Below are 18,439 nucleotides of genomic sequence, written 5' to 3'. Positions count from 1 at the left end.
GTGATTTTCAATTTTGACCTAAAATATCATCCCGAGCCTGACTCGTGATTTTCAATTTTGACCTAAAATTTTCATCCCGAGCCTGACTCGTGATTTTCAGCTTTGCCCAAAAATTTTCATCACGAATCTCGTGATGCTGTGACTCTCGAGGTGACTCAGAGTCTCCGAGACTGGTAGTCTGTCGGACGCCGGCCGTCCAGGTAGGATTGGAAAAGTCGTCGAACCTCTTGGCAGGTTTTTTTTCAAGTGCCCCTGGACGATTGGGTCGCGTAGAAAATCGTAAAGCGTCCGCGGCCGGTGATTACCTTGGCGTGGAAGACGATTCCACGGTGAAACGCCTCCTCGCTGTGCAGCGGTATCCTGGTGTCGTACTCGTCATTGTGTACGAGATTGTATTGCTTCTTAGAGGGCATGCTTGGCCCAACTTCATCCGATTATGCTCGTCCAGTCTCGCTGAAACATTAAACGAGGGTATTAACGTACGGTGTTATCGTTTCTGTTCTCATAAAACATTCGAACGCAAACAAACGTACTCCTAGCTGTGCGCGTTCGTACCCCCTCCCTGCACCTTCTGTGTCTGCGCCATCGCCGTGTCCGTGTTTAACGGCTAAAATTAAGACGACCCAGGAAGCGAGTCGGTTTCAGTCGGCGTTTCGTTGTTCCCACGTCTGGTGGTCAATTAGAGAAATAAAAAAATAAAAGAGGCAAAAAAAAAAGGTCATGGTAATTTCGTCGACGATAGTTTCGACGACCTCTTTGTTCTCTGATGCTTCAATGACGCGCGGCGATTTTAATTAGCATTGCGATGCGTGCTGAACGACTGGCTCGGGGAGGGTTCTTTAACCCCTCGTCGCGATAGAATCAGCCGTGGGGCTTTAAACCGTGGAAGGAGACGGAGGAAAATTAATTGACCGCTCAAGGCCACTCCCATACTCGTGAGTCACGCGAAAGGTGTCCCTCGGTGTCGTGTTCTTTTGAGTATATTTTTTTTAGGGTCGCGACAATGCGTTACAACGGGACGAATGAAAATTTTGATCACCGGAGTAAAAATCTTGGTCTGATTTTCGTCCCAAACGAAGGGTCCACCCTTGACCCTTTATTTACTCAATTTTCAATCCCGGCGTCTAAGGCACGGACCTAGCCTTACTGACGAGTCCACTAGCAGGCTCAGGACGAAACGCTCCCTCCCTCTTCTCCCCTCTGAGTACCCTAAGTATACTCTACTAAGTACAGAGAGCTAAGTTGCGCACCCCTGCATGCTAGCGAAGCGGAAGGCTCGCTTCAAGACCCTCGGCGTCACCCAACGACTTCTACCCCGATGATTAACTCGACCAAGGTAAACGCAATCGCCCTTGGAATAGGGTAATCAATGAATCTATATTACCCATACGAGCCAATCTCGTCCAGGAATCTTAGTTTTCACAGGAAACGATCGAACAGGTACGACGAATCCAATCTTAGCAACGTTCACGGTCTCTGCGAAGCGTGTATCGAAGAATAATCATCCCTCTGACATCTAATTTCAGCTTAACGCGATTTATACTTTGTGGGAATAGTACGGACTAACTCCAAGTCTACGAGTGAAGCTATTACTATAGAAGCGAACGCGCGGCACAAGTGGAAGCGAACGAAGGGAGCCCAACGAAGGCTGAGCTCCGAGAACACGTCGTCCACGGAGCACGTGCTGCAGCTGGTAGCCCGTTCAAGGTCAGCAGCGGAGAGACCTATACGGGCCGTGGCTGACGCACGCCTGACGTCTCTGATCGAGCTCGAAGGTGCACGGTTGAACAAAAAGACGGGGAGAGGCCGAAGATAGCATCGAGGCCGAGAATAAGTACCGATTTCCTGTGGTAGTTCGACGCACGGTCTTGCTCGCTCTCCCCCTGATCGGGGGGGCCTCTCATTCATAGCAACGAACCACCAGGTGGGCCGCGTTGCATTCTTCGAGGTCGGAATACGACGGACACCTCTCCACGGTCATTGACGACAACGACGACGAGAACTCGGGATTAAACGACGCGCGATCTACTCGAGAATTCGGTTCGGAGATTACTCCGAGTCACTGAAAACAACTCGGTTCTCGCGCATAGGGGTCTCTGGTTGCAGGAAGAAATTTATAAAAATAATACTAGCAGAATGAAACGAATTTATAAAAGTTCCATTTTCTTCCACGGCACTGCTCAGAATTTGATCCCAATAAATTTACCGTGACCTATTTATCGTACAATGCGTGTCACCCTTTTGTTCCTCTTTTCAATAGGGACTTCTTTTTTCATAGCGCAACAAAACACCGGCGGATTGATCTACCGTCCCGTTCGAGCGGCGTCGAACAGAAGAAAAGCGCAACGAACTCAAGAACACGATACGGTACGAGATCGAATTCAGATCTGAAGAGATTCGACGTAAGAAAATAACCGGTGAATATTTTTACTTGAGCTATAATCGCGAACGAACGAATGTAAGGGTGCAGAATTAATAACGGAATTAATAATTCGAATATTTTCCCCTTAATTGGAGCGCAGTTGGATGTACGTTTCACACGGACACACGGAAGAATATTCTCGACATGATATTCCTTTACCTCTCTAAAAAGAATATTCATCAAGGAGTATCGATTCGAACGACATCGAATATGCAAGGGTTCTAGAAATTCACGACAGGTTGCATTAAAGCTTCGCTAAGGAAATTTGCGGGCGACAATTTCCGGGACGCTTGGAAGTTACGCGAGCGTCTCTTACTCCTTTGCGAACATTACAAAAAAAAAAGTCTTAAGGATTTTCTTTTTAAATGGTTTAAGTGATAAAATCGAGAACCCGAAGCACCCCGATAGAAGAAAGCAGCTGACGCAACGTTTCTATCTATGCATGTGTGCGTCGAGGGAGCAGCCATCTTCGTGTTCCGATAATTCTTTCGAATGTCAGCGGGACATTCTTTTTTTTTTTTTTTTGCTCGTGCCCCTTATACGAACGAGACGGAGAAGAACGGAAACCTTATATCGATCGGGACGACCGCGCGTTGATTCGTTCTTCTAACCGAAATTCGTGTCATTCTGTTCGCCGCGTCCAATTCGTAAACGAAATTAACGGATCACTCGAAAGGAGTCTCGACGCTCGTAACAAAATGGCGAGCACAACGAACGCGGCACCTCGGCCGTGTTCGCAATCGTATCTTACAACGTTCCCGCTTAACGCTATCTTTGTAGTCGTGTAGCCGGATCAAAAGCCCTGCCATTTCTTTGATGCAGCGGCCAAATACCACATTGCGCCGCACAAAGGCTGATTCACAACGGCCCATTAGCGATATAACACGAACAGTTCTATTAGGCGTCGTTTCGAGAATGATTTCTGATACGTGTTACCGGTCGATTTTAATGTCGCGTTTCGATAAACATTCGAATAGAAATTTCGATGAAAATTCACTCGAGCAGGCCGTTGCGTCATTTTGATTATTTTTTCGAAAACTTTGATCAGAGATAGGCAAAACCCTAGGATTCGAATAAATCTGAAGTTTGCCGATGTGTCTGTCTCTTTTCTTTCTCTGGAAAATGTCCAAAAGAGGAAACGAGACAAACATATCGGCAAACTTCAGATTTGTTCGAAACCTAGGGTTTTGCCCATCACTGACTTTTATCTAAGTAAAAATTTCCCTATGACTGTCGTTGTATCGTTCTTGGGGTAACGTCTGACTAGTAGGGATGGCGTGAACTGCTACTTTTGAATCACTCGTGATTCAATCACGTTCATTCTCAATCACGATGATTTTTCACAGTGATTCGTGATCCTTCGTGATCACTTCTAATTGGTTGAGAACATTCTTTTCACTTTTCGCGAATTATATTGTTCGTAGATTATATATGTATCATAATACGGTCTAAGAACAATGTTGACACGACCGTCGCCACGTCACCCAGAAATGGGTGACAGGACTCTCTATTTAAGGAATGAAAAAAATAAATTTCAAAGGTCAGACAATAATGAAAATAAGTCTGGATAGGTTTCGTGAATTTGCCGACGTTAAAAAATTAAACGCTACACGAGATATTCAATTATATAATCTACAATAGTCTCGAGAAAAAATTTTAAGTGTATAGAAATTTTCACGAGTTTTAGCTTCATGGCAGCCAACGTGTTAATATAATTTTAATACAATTGAAATTTTGATTCATTTGTAGTTTCTTGAATTTCCGCTAAAGGGAGACAGAGAGACACTCTGTCAATTAACATGAACTAACAATTAACATGAACCGCTTCCGAAACGGCATCTTCCGGATCACGGTCGTGATCGAAGTTTAATCGCGACTGCGATCGTGATCGCGTGATCACCGTGAAAAATCATTGTTAGTGATTTTTCACGCCAACCCTGCCGACTAGGTGTCGCTGTAGCGTTCGCTTACGATTGTGGATCCACCTTAAAGCCGTCCAGGCGATTTCGTTACCCGCGGCAGCTGCCACCTTATCTCTGTATCTTTCCGTGGCCATTGCCGAACGGGTGATCAGGATTTACGTTTATATTCTTCCCAGCGAGCTGGATTCGCGTCCAGTGAAAGGGCTAATTGATGACACCGCTTTATTACATTAATACAAGACGTTGCTCGTAAATGGTAGGAACGGAGAAAGCATAGAGAGATAATCTGTTAATCCCCGACCGGCGGAACCCTATTGCCTTCTCGTTACGTTGTGCTGTAACCAAGCAATCCAAGTTTTCGGTTACACAGCCGACTACCGGTCGCTGATTTTAATTTGAATAAGTCCGTGACGAACTATTCTTCGAATTCGATTGTTCGAAGTCGTATTTCGCTAGTCCTGCTTTAATGGGTGTTCCGCGAAAAAAAAAAAGAGGTAAACGATACCGCTGTCAATTACAGGTGACGCGGAGATAAACATTGTCGGAGTAGGAAGCGGTTTTATTGCGTCCGTTTCAATGGTACACCATCTCTCGGAATTATGGGTACGAAGAAAAAGGTTTGTAACCGTTTCCGACGCTACCCGCCACTAGAAAGTCGTGTTTCACGGAAAAATATGACGAACAATTTCCTGAAAACGAACCGCCGGCTATAAATCGTACGTCAAATAACGTTATTTGAAACGTGCCAAAGGCCGTTTAACAAAAATATAACAATTTTGTTTGGTTTAAAACGCAATAAAATTCCTGTGCAACACGGGTCTATTTTATGACCTGAATTCCTGTGCCGCAAAGAGTTAAACAATAAACAGAAACGGATTTCTATGTAAAGCGGACATAATTAGGTTTTTCCCCCATGCAGACATTTTTTCCCTCCGTTTTCTGTCGAGACGGTCGATTACATCGATTTTTCGATCGCATAAATCGATCCCTTGCCTCTCTTTCGGGAACAAATTGGACATAATGAGTTTTTACCCCTATGGTCTTCAATTGTTAAAGGGGCGCACGCGCTGCCGCGTCGGGACGCGAGAGTTCAAGTACCGGCGGAGGTTGGATCTTTGTGCGGGCACACCTGAATTAAATGACATTCACACGGCCGTTCCGCGAATCGAACAAAGAGTGGCGTTCTTGTAGCTACAACCGCGTCTAACTATCGACGCAACAAGTATAGAACCGGTAAACGCGCGCCGCATACTCATTCGTACCGTCCGACAGATCGAGGATCGGACTTAACGTCTTAAGGAGGGAGACTCGAACGTTGAAAATAAGGCTTTACTCGCGAATCCGTTACGAGCAAATGTTCCAATGAAATTGTTCCAATTTTCGTACGTAATTGAATTACAGAAAAAAAAAATTTTGTACGAGAATTCATTGTTCGTATTCTATTGGGCTTTATGCCAAATAGAGGGTGCTCCCTCCCATGTCTCGTTTTTTGAAGCACTGTATTTCGCGATGTCCAACGATCGATAAAGTTGATTTAAAATAAAAATTCAAACGTTAATTCTCTTGTTAATAATTGCAGAGGAGGTTTCTATTTATGACCCGCTGTGAACGTTGACATTATTTTCTACAGAAAATTAATTAATCTCTTCAAACGATAAACCTACAAATTCCTCTCGAGTTATATGTATACCCAAAATTGATCTCTTTGTAAGTGTTTCTCGACAGATGTCATTAGTATCACGAGTACTGACACACGTCAAGTAACGAGACGGACAGTTTCGACGCCGATGCAACATGGCGGACCATGAAAATTACCAGAGACGCTCTAATAGGAGTCACGAAATAACGTCAAGGTTAGGTTCCGCCATTTTTCATCTAATTTCGCCAAGTTCAATTTTTCCTACGTTTGCTGAATCCGAATTATGAATATAAAATTACGATCAATTAATAATACAATTATGATATGAATTATGATTATGATGATATGATCGAATATACAGGGTGTCCGGAAAATGTTGGAGGTGCTTGAAAGGGGTGGTTCGGGAGGTGATTTGAAACAACTTTTTCCTTAGCGGAAATGTTGTACGAGACATCGTTGAGGAGATATTGAGAGAAAACCCGCGACCAATCAGAACGCGCGTATATCGATGTAGCGCCCGCGGTAGCGAAGACTACGCGCTAGGCGGGGTTCGCTCATACGCTACCGCGAGCGCTTCATCGGCAAACTCGCGCTCTGATTGGTCAGTGTTTTCCGTTAATATCTTCTCAACGAAGCCTCGGACAACATTTTCGCTAAGGGAAAAGTTGTTTCAAATCACCCCCCGAACCACCTTCTTCAAGGACCTCCAACATTTTTGGGACACCCTGTAGAAGGACAGAATTAATTTCTCCAGCCGATACAAAATAAAACTAAACAGTAAATAATAATTTGGTAAGAATCATCTTCTCGAAGATTCGGCAAACTCGATAAACATTTCATGGGGGCCGTGTGTATTTTCTGTTCGTAAATATGGTCGACGTTCAAGGAGACTCGTCGAAGAACCGAGTCAAAGTGAAGGACCTCCTTTAGCGCCCCACGTGCTATCGAACGTGGGTTTTACGGGCCGTGAGCGCGATATCCCGCTACTTTCGCGGGAGTCGTTAATTTTACTGAAAAATACATCGGTTTCTCGCGATTTGCAGCGATACGAACACACGCAGAAGTCCCGTCTCACGAACGATCGGTGAAACGTTTATAAGCCGATTCACGTATTTCGCGATCTGCGAAACGCAATAGCGCTCATGCGGGTCTAAATTATTCAACGACCGAGCATCGAAGACGATCGCGAAATAATTTGTCGAGGGTGCAAAAGATAAGAATATTCATAGAAATAAAAACAACGCGTAGCAATCTATTTTCACCCCTTCGGCCCCAAACTAGCGAACAATAAACATTTTCGACATTCGATAGACGTTTGAATCCTGATAACTAGACTGCGGATCTTGATGCATTTATAGGAAATTTGAATGTGCAAGAACCTAGAAAATGCAAACAATATGCAGGAATATAAAAAAGATCGAAAGTAAAGTTCATGTTATAATATTTGCAGGTAAAAAAAAAAATTCCTATTTAGGTTGAATTTTTGTAGGAACGTTTGCAAAGATTTTATTTTGCATAAAGATCCGCAGTCTACTGATAACCTACAATTTCGTCCCGCAATTAAAACTCTGCCTTTCATTCGTTCATCGAACAGACAGTCGCGCAGCTGATAGAACGCGTCTATCGTTTCGATAATTATTCGAAATTAGGATCCATAGATCTTACCTGCCAGCCGATTGGACGATCGAAGCCGGACGGTCCTCATTAACCGGTTCGATTCGTGTCCCCGACAAGAACGACCGGGACACGGTCCTTGCCCGAAAATCGTTTCCCTTTGTGAATGCAGCTTAACGGTGGTAGGCAGGCCAGTCAGCCAGTAGAAATATGCACACATTCAGGTTCCAGCGTTGGTGAAGGACCAACCACACTGACGTCCCATGGCGAGGATTTCTATGCACACTTTCGTCGACACACGCGACCGTCCGGCCTCTCTCTCTTCTTGGAAACAGATGACAGAGCGACTCGGTCACCGTAAACCACCAGACGTCCCACGGGAGCCCAGGCACCTTCGCGTCGCGAACTTATTCGACGCAACGCGACCACTTGATCGTCGCATGTATACGCGCCACCGACTTCTTCCTCCTTTCCTCGTTAATCAGCTCTCTGTTCGCGGGAATTTACGTTATTCGCGTTTTCGCGAGCAAGCACGAGGCGGACACGCAGGTCTCGCCGAGCGACACCCGCGTGTATTAACTCCGAGATCAGGGCCGAATTAAGGTATGGACTTAGGGGGGGCTACAACCTTGGGATCTCCAAGGATCGAGCGAAAAGTTAGGAACGCTCTACGAGTGGTCTAAATTATCAACTTGAAAGAAGGTTAATACGCTTGTATATTCATACTGGACACGCTATGCGAAACACTGTACCGTACATATACCTGCATCCCGAAGGTAAATTATCTCAAATCCAAACTGTGGAATTTTGAAACAAACGAGATGTTCCGCACGAGATACGAAACGTTCAACGTTTAGACTCGGCACGGTTTGCCTCTGATACGTAGATGAATGTATATACTCACGGGTACCTGTAGCCCATGGGTTTAAGAAATCTTAATATCGGCGCTGACTCGGAGAAAGGGAACGCAATGCACGGGTCCGCGACGCAGGCACGCGCGATGATAATCGAGGAAGGGATGCGGCCACTAGCGTTCGAATCGCACCACTAGCTTTGTACCGTCTTTTAATAACGTCGAACGTACGCGACACCACGGGCACACCATGCTCCAACCGACCGTCGACTTGTTTTTCTTCCTTTATTCTACGATTTCGGAGGGTCGAGAAAGGCTGCCGTCCTCCGACGCTTACATCGTGTCTTTTCGTCCGTTTTGTACCAAACCGTGCGACCGCGAGGAGGGAGCGCGCGCTTCAGAGAAGCACAGTGCACGCCGTGCACGATCGTGGTACGTACAGCCCTCCGGGGACCGTGGAAATCACCCCCACCGTCGACAGAACCGGCATCGTACTGAAAACCGGCTAGGTACGTGCGCTCCCCTCGAGCACCGAACCGCGACTGCCGTCCCAGCCGCGCCATCTCTCCCCACTCCGACCAACCGTGACGTCAGAATCTGTCGATACGAGCGAACGCGACTTTCGGCGGGAAAGCGAGCGCGATTCAAAACTCGTCTTCTAAATGTTCATTAATGTTCGTTTGTGAGCTACTGGGGTCGATCTAAAAACTATTGCGGCTTTTAAAACTTCGACTTACTCAGTGAAAGCTGGAAGAAAACGGTTTTCAGGTAAATCGAAGGATTTTCGTTCGTGTTAAAGAACTGCGAGAAACTTGTATGGTAACAAAAATTAGTAGAAGATTGTCTTGGATAAAAACGCAATTGCTCGAAGGCGAATGACAAATTGAAAAGTTTATTAGAAGAGTAATATACTGTAAAATGTACCGAATTAATGAATATTATGTTAAAAGGAAATGTAACCGTAGGCGAAGTAGATTTTACTGCTGGAGTTCCAGTCTAGATCACGAAATGCTTCGTGATCTTCGTAATATAAAAGTACGCGCGAGTTAGAATCGCGTTACTCGAGTATGCTCGGAGCGTACCTATCCAGGTAGACAGTGAATGAAAGTTTTAAATATGAATACCGTTACTTGCCTGGCGCCTGTGAATATCGCCGTTATCAAATACTGTACGTATGCCTTCATTTCTTTTCAATTGTTATCGTCATCCTAATTATTACTATGTAATTCTCATTACATAGAAATATGAGCATAAGCGAATTTAGTCTCTATATTATATTTAACTCAGGTTCAAAGTATAATCAAATATAATTTATATAATTATATCGTTATTTAGGTTTATTCAATTTGAAAAAAAAACGAGTACGAAACTTATAATATCTATTCCTTATTCAAACGCGCGCCATTTTCGTGTTTCGTACTATGATTTCGAATAAATGTAAAACTTTCTTTTTTAATGAATATTTTGCTCGTTTCGTGGTTTAAGCATGAAACGAGTACGTCTATCAACTAATTAGCATCTGAAAGAGATACATTTGAAAGTATAAGATTCTTCAGACATTGTACCTGCCATAATAATTTGAATTTAAATAGACACCTCGAGTACTATGCAAATTAATTGGCAGTGATATACAGTAAATGCTCTCATATTAATGGTTTATTTATAGGGGGTAAGAGAGACGAAACATTAATATTACCGGCCAATGATTCCATTAGTGCCACGTTAGATACCGATCAGGTAAATATTCAAATGTGTTCGGCTGCATTGTAAACGATTGTAAACGCTGTTTAAAGCTGCTTTAAATTTTAGCTATGTGCAAAAACCACTGTGATGATCAGTCCAAATTTCAAAGAAGACCGCATCTGGTTAAATGGAAAGTAAGTTCTAATAATTTATGTATCTTGAAGATAAATTACGCTCGAATAATTATGATTTTTCAGCGAAGAAAACATTGGAAGTCGTAGACTGCAAAATTGTTTAGCCGAAAGTACGTAATTATATGCAGGTGTACTAAATTTGTTAAAAGTTTCACGAATCATGTAGTGTACCATTTTAGTTAAAAAACGAGCAGGACATTCCGATCGCGCAGGGCAATGGAAAATTCATATTTGCTCCGAGAACAATTTTCCAACAGCTGCTGGCTTGGCTTCTAGTGCAGCGGGGTATGCTTGTCTTGTAGCAGCTCTTGCCAAGCTATACAAAGTAGAGGTATGTTTGACAGAATTTTATATTACATCATACATAAGAACAAATAAACTTTTGTTACCTCTAAGTATTATATTTTAGGGTGATATTAGTTCGATTGCACGTGTTGGCTCTGGATCAGCATGTCGTAGCGTTATGGGAGGTTTTGTAAGATGGCATATGGGCACTGAACCCGATGGGATTGATAGTATAGCTAAACAAATTGTTCCTGCTTCTTATTGGTCAGAGATGAGAATACTAATATTAGTCGTATGTATTGTTTCTAATTTGTATTACAAATTCGTTATCTTAAAGTATATATACTTACAACCATCAATCTTTTTGTAGGTGAATGACTGTAAGAAAAAAGTTTCTAGTGCGATTGGTATGAAAAGAAGTATGCAAACATCCGAACTACTGAGACATAGAGTAAAACATATTGTCCCTGAAGTAGCTAATAAAATGCAGGAGGCAATAATTAAAAAGGATTTTAAAACATTTGCCGAATTAACGATGAAGGATTCTAATCAAATGCACGCTGTCACCTTGGACACATATCCACCGTGTACCTACATGAATGACATTTCTCATGCTGTTGTTGATCTTATTCATTCTTATAACGATGCTGTTAACAATACAAAGGTATCGAATACAATAATGTTTTCTATTCTAAGGTTTCAAAATTTATGTAGGTTAGGATTTTAACCTAACAAAAGTTATCTTTTTAGGTCGCATATACATATGACGCAGGGCCAAATGCAACTTTGTATCTTCTAGAAAAAAGTGTATCAGAAGTTATGGGTGTAATAGATCATTTTTTCCCGCCGTCGCAAGATACTTTGGTAGAGTACAGAAAAGGATTACCTATTGAAACGATTAAACCTTCACAAGTAAATATTGTTTTTTTTCGATAAAGTTGCATTTCATATAGCATGAATTAAAACATGTAACTATTTTCTAACGTTTTTTAGAACCTGTTGAGTAAGATGAACGTGCAAAGACATGCTCCAGGGTGTTTTAAATATATGATTTATACTAAAGTTGGCGATGGTCCAAAGTATCTAACAGATCCCGCGGATCATCTTTTAGATAATCAGGGACGGCCAATTAAATGTGCCTAATAATTTCATATTATTAAAAATGATTATTTTATATAATTTATGTACAAAAGGAATATTGGTACTTTTATTTATTATATAGTGGAAAATAAATAGTTATCTGTGTTATCGTTTCTTCGCATCTTTCCCCGTTATTATGTCATAACCTCAATTCCTGACATTGATTGCCAATATTTTCATGTAAAATTGAAATGTTAATCGTTCACTTGAGGTAATAATCGATTCTATTGAATGTAGTATTACGAAATGCTATGATTTCTCTTTTTGTCCTTGATGATATGTATATACTTGTATAAGATAAGCAAAAATTCTTATTTAGATAACCTCTAATAGATACATTACCGGTTATTTAAAATTATAATGTAAATTGTGTACACATATAATCATATTATATCTCATGTTAAACGAAGAAATACATATTTGAATAATTATAAACATAAAAAACAGAAAAATAAATTATTGAATTTTATTTCTTTTCCGCATTATATGAATCAATTTGAATAAACCTTTGACCTTCACTGTAGCAAATCTATTAAGATCCTTATTTATTATTTCTATGTTCTAATTTCTTCTAATTAACGAGTTGGTATTCAAAGTTTCCTAGTATGAGTCAAGGGCGTCAAGGTTTATAAAAAGTTACGTCAGTTGCCTCTAGTTTGGTTCGGTTATTTTAGCTATCGTCAACCATGAGTGAGCGAAACGATTAGTTCAAAATATTTTGATTAGCAATACTTCTATCTAAACAAAGTGAGTCAATTTGAAATATAAAAGCTACACAATCGAAAGTAAAACATTTAATCAATATATATTATATAGGTATTTATATAGACGAAATCATGACACGAGGAGTTGAATTTATTAAATCAGTTTTAACTACTGTTCTTAGTTCACCAAATTTCGGACAAGTTTTAAAAAATGTAAGTACGCGATATATTTCATTTTTTAAATCCAATTTTACGTTGAAATAGATCTAACCTTCAACAGACAGTTTATTATATTATTTAAATAAAATTCACCGTTATTGTCAGATTAATTACATTCATTTTTCATTTCTCTTTAAACAGCTCGAAATAGTTTCAGCAGGAAGTGGAAATTGTAAAGCACAACTTCGTGTTGCTCAAGAACACCTGAACATGGGTGGTACTATGCATGGTGGTTTTACAACTACCCTCATAGATTGTGTTTCTACCTATGCTACAATGACGAATCCGAATGGTGTGCCAGGAGTTTCAGTGGACTTAATGATTTCGTATGAATCCTTTACCATAGGACTTCCCGATCACTGATATATCTATCAATATACTCAAGTAACGAATCAGTAGTATTATAGACTTTTCTAAGAATTTATAAGAAAATCTAGACAAAATGTCATAAGTCAGTACAATACATATTTTTATTGATTCATATGGTCAAATATAATTGTCCATTTCATCCATTCGTTGTTAAAGGTTGGGAAGCCCTATCCAATTGTATACTCTTTAATGTTTCTTTAATTATATACTTTTATATATGATAATAATTCATATATAGATTTATGAAGCCTGCCTTACCTGGCGAATTGGTGACAATCGATGCCAGAACTGTGAGAATTGGGAAAACATTAGTTTTCCTTTCAGTGGATGTCACGAAGAACGATGGAAAAGACATGATCGCTCATGGGAGACACACAAAATTTATTGCGAAATGAAACACTGTATACTGTTACCAATAAGTGTACAGAGTGCCATAGTTATAATAATGGATTATAGTACTTCTATTATGTATATAAGTATTTAATGAATACAATTTCTTAATTAAAAACTTGTATCATGCTCTTTTGTACATAATATGAACTGAACACATTTTGACTAAAACATTTCTTTGCTATTAAAAATATATATTATAAATGATTATAATACATTCTATAATGTTTAATGGCACAGGATTACGAAAAATGCAATTGCTGATGATGTAGCATTGACTGATGTTAAAATTGTCGTAATTAAGTAATGCGCGTATTAGTCAACTTTTTTGGCCTGATTAAAGGCGATATTAACAAATTAAAGCTATACCTAAATACTTTGCATCGCTATCTAAAGAAAATGCGATACCATTGTTGCATAGAAAAAGATTAAAAAATTGCTAGAAGTAAAAAGACCTACTTTCTCATTTCCGTGTTTCTACAATACCGAATGGCAAGCTACGAGTTACAATAGAATCGACTATATAAATAATCTCATCTTGAAATGTGTCTATATTATGTCACAAAAGCAATATGCAATTCTTTGTAGTCCAAAAGTGATTCGTCTAATCGTCCGAGTATGTAATGGTTCAACCATAAAAGTAGCGACAATTAAATAGTTTGCTAGTACAAATAGTGTTTTTTGTTTTAGAGCTTCTTCAGTATCGGATACGGGACTAGAGATGCGATATTTAAACGACGAATGGAGCCGACCCAGCCAGAGGACAACAAAGAATCGATCTTCGCGCTCTATCGTGCAGCTTCTACGGCTCACGAGTGTATGTACAATACTAACTGTGCAAAGTAAATCTGTGAAACAGAAGCAAGCCTAAGCGAACAGAAGAGAAGAACACTGAAACATCTACTTCAGTTTTTTCACGTCCTCTAACAACGATCTCAATTCTCTCATTCTACCAGATAAAGACTCGACTATCTCTCTGACCCTTCCAGACTCGTGCTCGTACTCCTCGATCGTTCTTTCCAAATACTCGATCCTCTCGTCGCTGTTTCGCGCGAGCAGATCGTTCGCTAGGTTATTCTGCGGCATGTATTTAGCCGCGCTGCGTCTGAAACGCGAGATCGTGTTACTGTTGTCCTCGCACCCGTCGCAGCAATCAGACCAGAGCCTCAGGTCCATGTGGGGTATCTCTTCGCAATTAACATATCTGTTATCACCTTCCGGTAGAAGGAACACGTTCGGCTGTATTCGTTTGATATTATCCCCATTGTCGCAGAGAACGCGAGCCAAGCTTGTCTGCTTGATCTGCGCGAGTTGCTCCGGTTTAAACACCGTTGGACTCTCGTACCAGAACCTGTCGCCGTTCCTGGTGCGCTTGAACTGCTCCAGCAGTAAACACTTGAACAGAGGTCCCACTTTGGCGTTCGGTAGCTGATCCTCCAGAACGCCGCCTACCCAAACGTCCATGTTCCCGGGGTGACCGTACAGCTCCCTCAGCTTCTGTCTAACCTTGGCGCTGCGTATGTCGTTAGCCAGGTCCTCGAAGGTCTCGACGCGCGACATGTTGCAGAATCGCCGCCATTCTAGGTACCCAGGCAGAGCGTGATCTCTTCCACGTTGGATGTTCATCGCAGCCAGGTCTAACGCGACTGCGTGAGCGGTGCGGAACAGCTGCTCCGTCAGCTCGGAGTTGAGGTTCTCCTCGGGCAATTTCAGCTTTGCAGCGGTGGCGAACATCCCTCTTATCAAGGGATCCACGCCACCTTCTTCGACGACCCTCCACGGCGAGAAGAAGGCGTCCCTGAGAAGAAGAGGACCTTGAGGAATCGACTGGAAGAACTCGTTGAGGCGCTCTAGTCGCGGTTGGATCAACGTGTGCCCGAATCTTAGAGCTGCGGTGGCGAAGACGTTCGACACGCTTGCGTCCAAGTTGGGGTCGTAGCCGCGATACGAACCCAGGAGCTCGTCGGTCGGACCATCGAAGACGCGGGGCATCCAGTGCTGATAGGTGATGTGTTGCATCTCCGCGCCAACGATCTTCCTGGCTTCCTGGTAGAGCTTCTCCCCGTTCCAGTGCGGGTTCATCTCGCGGAGTTGGCGAGCTACGCGGTTATGCTCCCTCAGCCAGATCGTGTGCATCGCGAGCAGACCTACCTGTTCGTTGGCTCGGATGTCCCCAGCCACGAAGCAGTTGATGGAGCTTTCGAGAGGGTCTCTTCTACAGTCAACGAATTGGCCAGAGGCATACGGTAGCAGAGGTTTGTGTCCCGGGATGGTGGGACCCTCTCGCAGCAGGCCATGGTCAGTGGTGAGGTCGCGCAGGTCTCTGGCCAAGTCGTCGTCGTACCCGTACACCTGAGACGCGTCTAGGTAGCTGGTGAGCTGGTTCAGCTGCTCTCGAGGAGTGAAGCTGCCCCATAACACGCTCGTCATCCCAGAACCGCAGACTGCGCTGGTTCTGATAAAATCGATGCACCTTCTGTTGGCTATTCGAGGATCCCCTGGTGGAACCTCCATGGGGAAGCACGGTGCTGCGTTGTCGCAGGACTTCTTGCAGTCTATGCCATCCCAAGACTCGCTGGACACCGACGGCAGAGAGTGATCCAGGTCGTGGTCCAAGAACTGTCCCCATTGCATAACCATGTGGGTGATCCTCTCGTCAGAGGTCACGTTATGCGTGGTCACCAGGGTCGTGGAGACGAGTCGCGCTGCCGGCTTTGGATACCCGTAATAACGACGCCCCTTTTCCCAGCCTACAGGCGAGGAGAACCCGTTCTCGTAAATCGGTTGCAGGACCCTGTGGAATCCCGTGTAGGACGAGCCCCAGGTGGGATGACGCAGGTTGTTGCACGAACCGTCTATGCTACGGTACTTGCTGTGAAAACACATGTTCGTGCAGTTCTGCTGATGTCTATGCCCGGTGCAACCGGACAGTCTCTCGATCTCCTTGACCTAAGACAAATGGTGTGTTAGTACTTTAAGACGTAACAGGTGATTGTAATACTCTGGGTAACTCCAAAACCCAGTCGATTAACACGTTGGTGGCGTCATACAGAAGTGGGTAACAGGACTTTTCTGCTAACATTTTGTCTCGTTTAGTTTTTAAGTAGAAGCGACGCTGTGACCAGCGTGTTAATTAACGTCCTTAAGGAACTAAAAGAATTCATTCGAGAGGTGCGAACGTACCTGTTCTGGGGTCAGAACCTCCTCGTATCGGAACTCGTCGGTGGTGTTGGTCGCGATGCCAGCGTTCACCATGCGTCTTATGTTAACCAGGGTCCTTTCAAATATTTCCGCAGGTCTGGCAGCCGCGCGTCCGATCGCGTCCGGGAAACGCGCGCGCCTGAACGGATTCACTCGCTGCGCGGATCTGTCGCCGCTGAAGAGAGTCATTAACGTGTTATTGATGGCGCGATCGATCTCCTCCTTGGCATCTTTGAAGGCCCTTATCACCAGGACGTTCGTCGCCTCGGGTTGGCGAATACGGACCAAAGCTTGGGCCGTTGTGCGGCCGTATTCGTTCACGGCTGAGCACTCGTATCTGCGGAGAAGATTTGTGTTTAATGATGAAAAGGGCGCGAGCCACCGGTGGTACACGCCGCGCCGGCGCGAACGTGTCGAACGAGTACATGACCAAAAAGTTCACCTGCCAGTGTCCGCAGAGGTAACATTGTACAAATACAAGCTGCCCCCTCGCGATATCTTCACCCTGTTGCCTTCGACCGCTGTTCCATCCTTCTTCCATTGAATAACAGGTTTCGGGACACCCTCGACCCTGCAGGGCACCTCGATGATGGCGCCCGGCTCTGCCTCCATGTCCCGTGGCTCGTAGGTCAACCTGGGCGGGCCGTAGGAGGTGTCGATCACCTTGAGATCGGCGCTGGTCTCCGCGTACCCATTGGAATTCCGAGCCCTGCAGACGTATCTGGCCGCGTCGGACTCCTTCACGGCGAGGATACGGAGCACGTTGCCGCGATCCTCGACGGAGAATCGACCGGTCAAGCTCAGGGGCTCGTTGTCCCGCCACCATTCTATTCTCGGCGCAGGACGAGCTTCCGCTTGGCAGGAGAAGCTCACGTCGGAGCCGACCCGCACCGTTTGGGACTCGGGCAACTGAGTGAACCTCAACGAAGAGAACATTGTGATCACCGCTCTGGCTTTTCGAGATTGGGTGGTTCCCATCTCGCTCTTGGCCAGGCACTCGTACTCGCCAGTGTCTTGCTCGGTGGCGTCCGATATGATCAACGTCCCGTCCTCCTGGATCACGTAGCGGCTACCATCCGGTGACACCTCGTTCGAATCGCGCATCCACTTGATCTCCGGGGTCGGGTCACCTGCGACCTCGCAGGTGAAGCTGATAGTCCCGCCCAGTCTGACTTCTACGTCCTGCGGACCGTTCATGATCTGCGGTTTAGCTGCAGGAAGAGGATACCGTGAACATAAGAGTCATTCCTGTATTCGACGTACTTTGGAACGATTAGAAATTTTATGATCGTGTACGCGGGATGAGAGAAGTTTTTACATTGTTTGTTAGACATATAAGAAGTCGGAAAGTAAGTCGGGTATAGAATTACGTCCCGTCACTTTGTCTACGTCAGTGTCTGTAATAATCCGATCCTTCCAGTAAAAAGTTTCCAACTGTAAAAACCGTCTGTAACTCCAATATTCGTCTATGTCGTAAAACAAACTTTCGACGATGTCATTAAGGCCAATGTGCCTCGCGGGAGTCGTAAACGTTCGGAACAAGCTGGCCGAAAATGTCTCCGTTCGCCATGCCACAGCTCCAGCATGACGCTGGCAGCAGAGTTAGATCACGCTAGATAAGGTTTTAGCGATTATTAGTGGCAAACCAAGTACGCGTAGAATATTGAAAAATATTTAATAAGAATATTCTTTTTATGTTGACTCGTTTTCAAATTTAGCCATTTTTAATTTGGCGAAATTTTAATACATTTTTTATGTACACGTCGGCCATATTGAATCCGCCATTTTTAATTTGGCGGAATTT

At 43.6% G+C, this 18,439-nt stretch overlaps 4 protein-coding genes across 10 annotated transcripts in view; 2 read left to right on the top strand and 2 right to left on the bottom strand.

Moving 5' to 3' along the window:
* LOC128895009 (carboxyl-terminal PDZ ligand of neuronal nitric oxide synthase protein-like) overlaps nucleotides 1-9,005 on the bottom strand; it is a 32,252-nt gene extending 23,247 nt beyond the window's left edge. The window contains exons 1-3 of one of the 6 annotated variants that reach the window (XM_054157198.1): nucleotides 8,502-9,005; nucleotides 7,649-8,086; nucleotides 306-453 (exon numbers count right to left, since the gene is read on the bottom strand). In XM_054157198.1, coding sequence (XP_054013173.1) covers nucleotides 306-413 — 108 coding nt within the window. In that variant the 5' untranslated portion in view covers nucleotides 414-453; nucleotides 7,649-8,086; nucleotides 8,502-9,005. The remainder of the gene's footprint in view (nucleotides 1-305; nucleotides 454-7,648; nucleotides 8,087-8,501) is intronic. The other 5 variants (XM_054157199.1, XM_054157200.1, XM_054157202.1 and 2 more) reach the window with 5 other exon arrangements.
* Nucleotides 9,006-9,475: 470 nt separating this feature from the next.
* LOC128895017 (diphosphomevalonate decarboxylase) lies at nucleotides 9,476-11,865 on the top strand. Of its 2 annotated transcripts, none has more exons than XM_054157220.1 (9): nucleotides 9,476-9,618; nucleotides 10,117-10,187; nucleotides 10,260-10,327; nucleotides 10,391-10,437; nucleotides 10,507-10,658; nucleotides 10,737-10,904; nucleotides 10,983-11,276; nucleotides 11,363-11,524; nucleotides 11,606-11,865. In XM_054157220.1, the coding sequence occupies exons 1-9, from the start codon at nucleotides 9,552-9,554 to the stop codon at nucleotides 11,753-11,755; spliced, it is 1,179 nt and encodes a 392-aa protein (XP_054013195.1). In that variant the 5' UTR covers nucleotides 9,476-9,551; the 3' UTR covers nucleotides 11,756-11,865. The 2 variants fall into 2 exon arrangements, with proteins under 2 accessions (XP_054013195.1, XP_054013196.1); XM_054157221.1 differs by having other exon boundaries at nucleotides 10,244-10,327.
* A 419-nt stretch (nucleotides 11,866-12,284) lies between these two features.
* On the top strand, nucleotides 12,285-13,789 carry LOC128895032 (acyl-coenzyme A thioesterase 13). Its single transcript, XM_054157242.1, has 4 exons — nucleotides 12,285-12,499; nucleotides 12,569-12,669; nucleotides 12,817-13,001; nucleotides 13,283-13,789. The coding sequence occupies exons 2-4, from the start codon at nucleotides 12,589-12,591 to the stop codon at nucleotides 13,437-13,439; spliced, it is 423 nt and encodes a 140-aa protein (XP_054013217.1). The 5' UTR covers nucleotides 12,285-12,499; nucleotides 12,569-12,588; the 3' UTR covers nucleotides 13,440-13,789.
* Nucleotides 13,790-14,244: 455 nt separating this feature from the next.
* Nucleotides 14,245-18,439, bottom strand: part of LOC128895006 (peroxidasin) — a 13,169-nt gene continuing 8,974 nt past the window's right edge. Inside the window, exons 4-6 of the mRNA XM_054157194.1 lie at nucleotides 17,078-17,846; nucleotides 16,618-16,972; nucleotides 14,245-16,383 (exon numbers count right to left, since the gene is read on the bottom strand). Of these exons, the coding sequence (XP_054013169.1) occupies nucleotides 14,335-16,383; nucleotides 16,618-16,972; nucleotides 17,078-17,846 (3,173 nt within the window). The 3' untranslated portion in view covers nucleotides 14,245-14,334. The remainder of the gene's footprint in view (nucleotides 16,384-16,617; nucleotides 16,973-17,077; nucleotides 17,847-18,439) is intronic.

The sequence above is a fragment of the Hylaeus anthracinus genome, unplaced genomic scaffold (assembly GCF_026225885.1).
Source record: "Hylaeus anthracinus isolate JK02 unplaced genomic scaffold, UHH_iyHylAnth1.0_haploid 4, whole genome shotgun sequence".
Classification (NCBI taxonomy): Eukaryota; Metazoa; Arthropoda; class Insecta; order Hymenoptera; family Colletidae; genus Hylaeus; species Hylaeus anthracinus.
The sequence above is the reverse complement of the archived record's forward strand: the minus strand, read 5'-3'. Positions and strand labels throughout refer to the sequence as shown.